This window comes from Paramisgurnus dabryanus, chromosome 4 (genome assembly GCF_030506205.2).
Source record: "Paramisgurnus dabryanus chromosome 4, PD_genome_1.1, whole genome shotgun sequence".
NCBI lineage: Eukaryota > Metazoa > Chordata > Actinopteri > Cypriniformes > Cobitidae > Paramisgurnus > Paramisgurnus dabryanus.
In genome coordinates, this window is record NC_133340.1 from 2,947,564 (window position 1) to 2,956,939 (window position 9,376).

Sequence of the window (9,376 nt, forward strand, 5' to 3'; positions counted from 1 at the left end):
TTATTGTTATTGTTTCACAGTAAGAGAGGTTGGGGTAAGATGTCCTACTTTTTCCCAATAGTGTCGTTTAGGCCAGAAGGGTTGAGAAGCACCTTACACACCTTAATTCTTTCACCGCCAGCGTTTTTTTTTTTTTAAAGTTGCCAGCCAGCGCCAGCGTTTTCATAATTTTCACCAAAGTTTAATGCCTTCCAGAAAATGTTCTTCTTTAAATATATAAACATACAATATTCCAAATGAAAGAACAGACCCTCTGCTTTCAAACAAAAACAGTTTCATCCTACCTTCAGTGGTTCTTTTGTAATCAGCTTTTGAATATGGGTAGGTTTCTGCAAAAACGCCACATTTTGAGCAAAAAGCAGGGATAATTCCATTTTTGTGACGGACTTTTCATAGAGATCCCATTCAGAGCGATCTTTAAAACAGACACGGACATGCAGCCGCTTGCCATAGGGCAATACTTCCGGAAGGGGATAATAGCGGTATTGCGGAAAGACGGAAAATCTCGTCATTGGCAGGGAAGCGTTTTCTCTTGATTGACGAGATATCTCGTCAATGGCGGCGAAAGAGTTAGTCACCCAAAACGACTATTGCAGTGTTCATTATAAAATTTTATCTGTGAGGGTAATTTGTTATTTAAAAAAATTAATATTTTCATTAAAATCTGAAATAGGGATGCTTAACGATTAATCGTGATTAATCTATAGCAGAATAAGAGTTTTTGTTTACATCATAAATGTGTGTAAACTGTGTATAATAAATATGTATATATAAATATGCACACATGCATGTATAATTTTAAGAAAAAAATATATTTATTAAGTATTTATATTTTTTATTTTTCACAGTTCACACACATATATGACGTAAACAATAACTTTTATTCTGCTATAGATTAATCGCGATTAATCGTTAAGCATCCCAAATCTGAAAATGTACATCTGCCCTTGTGATGATCCTTTTCTGATGATGTAGCTAGATGGCTAAAGCTAAAAGTATAGTATAGTTCAGTTTTTATGCAAAAGCGTGCGTCTGCGCACAGTTGGCGTGAAGCAAATTTTGTCATCAGGATAGTACGTGTGCACTGTACACGCTCCAACAAATTTTTGTAACTCTGCGTCCTTTGTATGTGTAGGTACAGGAGAATGTAGTTAGTAGTAGCCCATGAGGGCTAGGCTGTGTGTTTGACTGTGCGTGTATGTTCGCGTACACAAAAAAACTATACTTCGGGCTTTAAACGGATCATCAGTTAACCCCGCCCCCTCCAACTCTGCTACTTGCTACGAGTTCCATTTCTGAATGCGAACGTACATCAACACCTACTATGTTTACAACATTTCATTTATATCACAACATTAAGTATTTACTAAGTCATACAGTAAGACTATCTCTTACCATTTGTACGTTAGGTGAACTTCATCCACGACGATAGCTACCCATTACGTTGGCTTGAAAAACATCGGAGCCTAGCATGTCCCTCCACTTATTCAGCAGTCACGATTCCGGGCTTCCGAAAAGAAGCTGGGAACGACCGCTAATTATATCCCTCTCGTCGTGCACACCGAGTTGCATCGCCGTGATACCTATTTCAGTTGCTTCTTTAACTTTGTCCTCCATAAGTGTGACCAACTTTTGCCGAATCCCGTAGGAATGATGCCGAAAACATAAACAAATGCCTTGATCGCGTTTCTCTGTTCCTCTTTTTAAATCAATGCTCTGTCGATATCTTTTCGAACAGACTCAATGTCAGAATCCACACATCTGAATTCTCCAGCGGCAGCCATTTCATTGCTAAACAGATTCAGCACACGCGCTCTTTGGTGACGTGGTTGATACGTTACTGTTGATCATCTGTCCATCATCGTATAAAGCCCGCCCTCACAATTTGATTCGTCGGCCAGTTTTGAGACTCGCATAGTAGCTTCTCAACGGAGAAACCCCAGACCGATCTTCCTGTTTTTCAAAATGTGGTGGGCGGGGCTAAGATCGGCTGGCACCCAGGCTACATTGCACAAGTTACATTTTCAGAATGTCCTTTTTTACTATATTTATTTCATTATTTAATGTTTTTTGTTTTTTTTTACTTCCAGCAGTCATTATAGGGCTTTTTACACCTGGTCACTTCTCTGATTAGATAGCTATAGATAGACTTATTAAACTGGTACATTTACATTCGACCACATAAGTAGGTACGTTTACATGCAACCAAATAATCCTTTGTAATCTTACTGATGGCTCAATCGTATTGAAAAGTCTTCATGTAAACACTTTAATCAATACGATTGAGGATGATCGGATGCAAATTTGGATCGTATTGAAGGGGGTGGTGTACTGTGATCAGCAGGAGAAAAGTACGCATTGAAACCCGTGAATCGTAGTATTTTCTAAATGGGATGCAAAAATGCAATGTGCACATGCGCAGAACATTTGTGCTCCAAGTTCATGTGTTATATTAAACTCTTATCACATGATTCTCATCACAGAAACACACAATAGCAAGGCAATAGCATCACGCATTATTGAGGTAACGTTAATGGGGTCACGCGCTCTATTTTGCATCGTTTATGTGTACTTTTACAACATTACACTACTCAAAGGGATAGTTCGGCCAAAAATGATATTAAACCCATGATTTACTCACCCCCAAGCTGTCCGAGTTGCATACGTCCATCGTTTTTCAGACAAACACATTTTCGGATATTTTAGAAAAAGTTGTAGATGTTTCAGTTGATTAAATGTAATGTTACGGGGTCCACGACCTTCAAGTCCAAAAAAAGTGCATCCATCCTTCACAAAATAAATCCAAACGGCTCCAGGATGATAAACAAACAAAAGACAAACTTTTTTGGACTTGAAGGTCGTGGACCCCGTAACATTACATTTAATCAACTGAAAGATCTAAAACATTTTCTAAAATATCAGAAAATGTGTTTGTCTGAAAAACGATGGACATATGCAACTCGGACAGCTTGGGGGTGAGTAAATCATGGGTTTAATATCATTTTTGGCTGAACTATCCCTTTAAAGTAATAAAATAGCGTTGTGTCTTTTGAAAAGTGTATTTCATTACCTATATCTGAAAACTTCTTAAGAACAACTTTCTCCAACTTAGTTTTGACTTTTATCCAGAGATAAAACATGAACTGGACGAGAGGTGCTGTCTGCAGCGTAGCGTTGCCAAGTCCTCTGCTTATTTAGAGTTTAGATTTGGGCTACTGTTTAAACTGTTTCCACTAGTTGTTTTTTACTGCGGGTTAAAGATGAAAAGATTTCGTTGCTTAGTTATTGTATTTGAGCTGTAAATAGTCATTGGGATGCTTTTGGGATTTTTGAACGTCCATTTGGATGGTTTTGTACATGAATCTGGCAACTCTGGTGTGCATTGCGCAGACTTTCGGTTCGGATTCTATAGAACGTACATGTAAACAAACATTTAAATCAGATTGCAGTGTTTAGGGTGCATGTGAACTGTATCGTCATAACCCTCAATCGTATTAAATTCAGTCGGATTGACAAAATTTTGTGCATGTAAACATAGCCAATTAGTCTTGGCTAAATGGATATTAATCTGATCTTCTATTTCCGTTCAAAATACAAATAACCTATTAAATGCAACCGAAATAAACTTTTTATGCAGCTGGTACCATATTTTTGGCAGGGATATATAGCACATGAATGAGTGAATAAATAAGGATCATTTGATAATATTGCCCAGTCTTGTGCCCAGTATTTTTGTAAGGGTCTTTGTGCCAATGATGAAAAGAAAATGCCATTTTTATCATATTTATCTTATTTTAACAGTGAAAGCTGTGTATGATGTTACACTGAACTTCAAAGACAAACAGAACCCAACCCTGCTGGGCGTTCTTAATGGGAAGAAATACACAGCAGACTTGAGCGTCAGGTAAGTCGCAAGTTCATGTATCTGGAGACGACATCAATTCAAGTTCACAACTTCACATATCATTAAATATCTAAACACCAACCCGTCTGTATGTTAAAATTCTGCAGCTTTTGAACCTTACTGCTGACTTGAGATTTTTTGTAAGCATTTGGATTAGGGTTGTAACTAACAGGATTTGAACTTGGTTAAGCCCCTCTACTGTCTACAGTAGTAGTGCCTACTAGTGGTGTGTGTAGAGTGCTGCACTGACACTTCCCATCTTTCCACCCACAGACGCTTCCCTGTGGAGGAGATCCCAGATGATGAAAAGGAGTGCGCTCAATGGTTACACAAGCTCTACCAAGAGAAGGTCTGAAATGCATTTTTGTGTTTAATAATTTAAGTTTATTTTTATTGTTACATATGAATGTCTTGTTGCATCAATCAAAGGCAGAGTTTCATATTTGTGCTTGGGGAGGCACCTACTGGCAGACATGGGAACTGCAATACTTCAAGATTTAAAGCGGACATATCATGACAATCTGACTTTTTCTATGTTTAAGTCCTATAATTGGGTCCCCGGTGCTTCTATCATCCCAGAAAACGTAAAAAAGAACAACTCAGTAACTTAGTTTTGGTAAACCATTCTCTGCAAGCATGTGAAAAAGAGGTAATTGAAATTTGGCTCCCCCTCAGAAGGGCATAATATCGCCCCTTAATCTGCACTATCCAACCACGACACTGCCATTTAGTGCAGAGATCAGCTCATTTGCATTTTAAAGGACACACCCAAAACTGTAAATTTTTGCTCACATCTACAAAGTGGCAATTTTAACATGCTATAATAAGTTATCTATATGATATTTTTTGCTAGAAATTCACATTTGTTCTCTGGGGACACCAAAGATTTATTTTACATCTTTAAAAAAATTCTTGTGAAATGTCCCCTTTAACTCTTTCACCGCCAGCGTTTTTTTTTTAAAGTTGCCAGCCGGCGCCAGCGTTTTTCATGATTTTCACCAAAGTTTAATGCCTTCCAGAAAATGTTCTTCTTTAAATATATAAACATACAATATACCAAATGAAAGAACAGACCCTCTGCTTTCAAAAAAAAAAGTCGTTTCATCCTACCTTCAGTGGTTCTTTTGTAATCAGCTTTTGAATATGGGTAGGTTTCTGCAAAAACACCATATTTTGAGCAAAAAACAGAGATAATTCCATTTTTGTGACAGTTTTTTCATAGAGATCCCATTCAGAGCGATCTTTAAAACAGACACGGACATGCAGCTGCTGGCCATAGGGCAATACTTCCGGGTTTAAAAAGTTTAATAATAGCGGTATTGCGGAAAGACGGAAAATCTCGTCATTGGCGGGTAACGCCGCATTCAGACAGCCAGCGATGTTATCGCTGCTCATCGCCTGCCGCTGGTGGTTGATGTCGCTTGTGGGCGTTCCCACTTCTGGTTGCGTAGTAGTGTGACGTTACCCCATGTTGTAAACAACAAATCAGTGTCCACTTACTTCACTCCCATTGGTAGTCGCTCGTGAAACTCGCTGCTAATTTGCATAAAGTTAAACTTTTCTCAACTTTTGTCGCGCGACTCCGTCGCTAATCGCACCTACATTCTGTCGCCAACGGTCACGTTCGCTTGTGTCGCCGGAAGTCGCCCAGTTTCCATTGAAATGAATGAGATTGCGTCGCTCTGCTACTGCTTGTCGTTGGCTGTCTGAATGGGGCGTAAGCGTTTTCTCTTAATTGACGAGATATCTCGTCAATGGCAGTGAAAGAGTTAAGATTATCATTTTCAAATATCGTTTAAATGAATTAAAAATATTTTAGCCTACAGTCTACACACTAAAAAAACGTTTGTACGTTGGGACAAATTAATGATAAAATATTAATTATATTATTTTTATTTCATTCATAGCTCAGACAAAATTATAATTCACATTGGTCTGAGGGGGGCAGTTCCCCCTTGCCCCCCCAAACTCTGTCTATTGCATCAATGTTCAGTATAATTTATCCCATGTCTCTTGTGTTATTTTAAGGATGCATTACAAGAATATTATGAGAAGGAGGGATGTTACCCAGGAACCTCTATTAAACCAAAACGTCGACTTTGGACGCTGCTGAACTTCCTGTTGTGGGCGACGCTTCTGCTGTCTCCGCTTATTAATTTTGCTTGGGATGTGTTTGTCAGCGGCTCCCCCCTCCTCATCATCGGCTTCATGATCTTTCTCATTGTCGGTTAGTGTTGTGATTCATCACCAGTTGTTTCTGTAGCTTGACTAGTAAAGCACGACACTAGCAATGCCAAGGTTATGTGTTTGATTCACATGTAATGCATTTATGCTACAAGTTTTGCTTTAAAGGGGCAGTAAGTAGGATTTTGAGTGTTTTATTAATGAAAATCTTTATTCATAAATATGTCCTCGTTGGTGTCAAATGACCTCTGCCAATGATCTGACTTTTCTTTGTAAGCTTAGAATTTCTTCTCTTTACTTTTATTGAACGGGAAAGTCCAAGGAGGCTTCCATGTCGTTTCGCCATACTGATAAACTATAATAGCAGAGAGGGACAAAAAGCGTGCGATTCCACAATGCTTTTTCATTCAGAACACTAGCTGAAACAGACAAGGAGATCAGTGAGTACATAAGTGCTTCCGTAGTGGCAACACGCATTTGGAAAAGCGAGGCGCTAGAGAGCACTATTCGTTTGAATGCAAAATACAATTTCACCACTAGTTGGGGGTAAATCCTACTTATTGTCCCTTTAATGGGGACTCTTTCCTATTCATTTTAAACAGGAGTGAGGAGTTATAATTATTTTATTCTCTCTCTCTCTCTCTCTCTCTCTCTCTCTCTCTCTCTCTCTCTCTCTCTCTCTCTCTCTCTCTCTCTCTCTCTCTCTCTCTCTCTCTCCCTCCCTCCCTCCCTCTCCACAGCTTCTTTAGCAGTCCGTCGGCTCATCGGAGTGACTGAAGTTAACAAAACGGGCTCCAGCTACGGCAACGTGGAGGCTAAGAAAGAAAACTGAAAGCGTCGACACTGTGTGACCACTGTACCGTTTACCCTGCACTCCAGCCTTGAGCACTGAGCTGCCCCGTGTGCAGTTATCCCTATTTTTACATAATATAAAATGAATGAAACCGTAAAATCTCTTCAATGCAGCATTGGGGATATAGATGTGTAACTCTAGATACAACTTATGATGCTAATGTAAAAACGCCATGAATAATATCATTTTTATCAGCTAACTACATGTGTGAGATGAAAACGAAATGTTTATTTGATGCAGGTTAAAGGCGAGATCTTTCCAAGCTTAGAAATAAAATGAAGCTGAGTGATACAGATCACCTTTTCTTAGCTCCGCCCCTTTCACTGTGCACCTCTCCAGTAAGGGACCACACGTAGGTGCATGGTCTTGCATTTTCTCAAATAAGTCATTTTCAAGCCCACTTTCTTTTTATTTTAACAATCAAACTTTTACGTTACAAGCCAACAAGGCATTGTGAATGAGAAGACCTCCCTACCCAGGGCAGCCAGCCAATCAGAGATGAGGTGGTCACAGGTAGACCCTTTTAGGAGGTCTTATGCTGCTAAGACATTGGTACAGCAATATATATGTGTATGCATATGGGTTAAGCAGGGTTTAGTAGCATGTCTAGTAATCTATAACATTTCTCCCCCTTTAAAACATTTCTCATAATGGTGTCTTCATCATTGTACTTGAACAAGGAGTATGTGTTTTAAGGGTATATGTACTCTCTTCACCTTTATCTCTTTATCTTTATTTAAGGTAGCTTTGTCTACCATGATACTCGCCCTCATGTGTAACTTAAAAATCTATAGGGCTAAAGAGTTAAGAAAAGCTGAATGACCAAGAAAACAATAAACGCAAAGATTGTGAAACTTTTTAGTGTGATAACTTATGACTTGAGTTGTAAATAAACTAGAAAATTCTTCTGGACTTCAAGGGGTTTCTGGTAACTTGTTTCCTAATAGCACTGAACAATCCCAAAATCTTGCTTTGGGTGTATGTGAGTGTCATTTGTGCATATGAGCACATAATGATCAGTGTAAAACAAATCCATTAGGCTTTTAACATTGTTTCTGTTTTTAAAGTTGTCTGCTATTGTACAATTTTAACAAAACCGCTTGTTGTTTAATCGCATAGTAATCGAATAACACCAGATGTTTGCAAGCCTTAAAATGACAGAAAAGTGCAGCTTTATTCGGTGTTCGTATAGCGTGAGCCCCTTTTACCTTGCAACAGTCCAGCGTGGTTGGGATTTGTGTGAATTACGCAGCTCAGGGCAGTTTGGCTGACTCGCAGCTAAAGTCATGGTGGTGTATGCCGACTATGGTACTGTAAAAGTGTGCGCGTTTGATATACAAGTAATTGCACAGAAAAACTGTGTGTGATACGCTTGTGAAATATATAAGATGTAGGTAACATATAGTGTTAAAGACCAAAGTTAATAAAACTAAAATATGGGAATGCCGCTTTGAGTTTTACCTTACCCCATTTGGGAGTAAATATGCCCATGTGAATTTTATTTTTTAACATTTTTAGAGCGACTGATTTGATTTGTTTTGGCTGAAATATGCTTTAATTACAGGAAATGTTTTTGTGTATTTTGGTTATACGTTCATAAAGCAGATTCACTGCACGAATCAGTAAGTTTGCTGATTTGGGATCAGGTTTGCAGCTAATGCGGGTATGGACAGGGAAAGAGTCTGAGCCCAGGTCAGCTGTTGTGTGACACCAGGTTTTCCTCTGCTTCTACTAAACATTGCTACTGTATACAAATTGATGGGACACCACTAGTTCATGGTGAGATTTGGGACCGACACAAAATATCAAGAAGTGCTTGCTAATTTGAGTTTGGTCCCTTGTGTTTTAACAAATTTTAGAGGGGTGTGAACAAAGGCAACGTAGTTCTTGAAGCTTAGTCTGTTTAAATCTCACAACTTTTTGTATTCTCTTCAGATCAATTAAAGCATTCACTATATGAATAAAACTGGAGTTGCTTTGTTTCATTCTGCAAATCTACTAAAAGGGAGTCTTGATATCTGTTTTGTGTGTAATTGTAAAGATGCATACAATTATTTTTCTTTGTTATGAACGGAAAATGGTTTTTATTGTAAAAAAGCTGGTACCCCTGAAATTGTAGTACTAAAGGGTCTATGCACAAAAAATAAGCATCTCCAGGCAAATAACTGGACTGTTTATGCTTAAATGTTTGGAAAAGGGTTTGTGCGGATGCTATTATTTTTTTTTTAATGTGGGTGCTGAACTGAATACTGAAATAATGAAGTACAATGCATGTGACCTTTAATACTGTTCAAATGATCCCAGAAGTCATGATGAGTCTCATGAGCTGGAAGGAAGGATGGGCTTCTCTGAAGAAGGAAAAATGTATTTACAGAGGTGGACAGTATTTTACTTCCTACTTGAAAGTACTGTTTTAAGTATTCATATTTTATTAG

At 38.5% G+C, this 9,376-nt stretch overlaps 1 protein-coding gene across 4 annotated transcripts in view; it reads left to right on the forward strand.

Moving 5' to 3' along the window:
• The window catches only part of LOC135746818 (1-acyl-sn-glycerol-3-phosphate acyltransferase gamma-like), a 30,297-nt gene extending 21,390 nt beyond the window's left edge, over positions 1-8,907 (forward strand). For all 4 annotated transcript variants that reach the window (XM_065265533.2, XM_065265534.2, XM_065265532.2 and 1 more), the window contains exons 7-10: positions 3,802-3,904; positions 4,178-4,253; positions 5,933-6,131; positions 6,829-8,907. In XM_065265533.2, the coding sequence (XP_065121605.1) occupies positions 3,802-3,904; positions 4,178-4,253; positions 5,933-6,131; positions 6,829-6,920 (470 nt within the window). In that variant the 3' untranslated portion in view covers positions 6,921-8,907. The remainder of the gene's footprint in view (positions 1-3,801; positions 3,905-4,177; positions 4,254-5,932; positions 6,132-6,828) is intronic.
• The last annotated feature ends 469 nt before the right edge of the window (positions 8,908-9,376 follow it).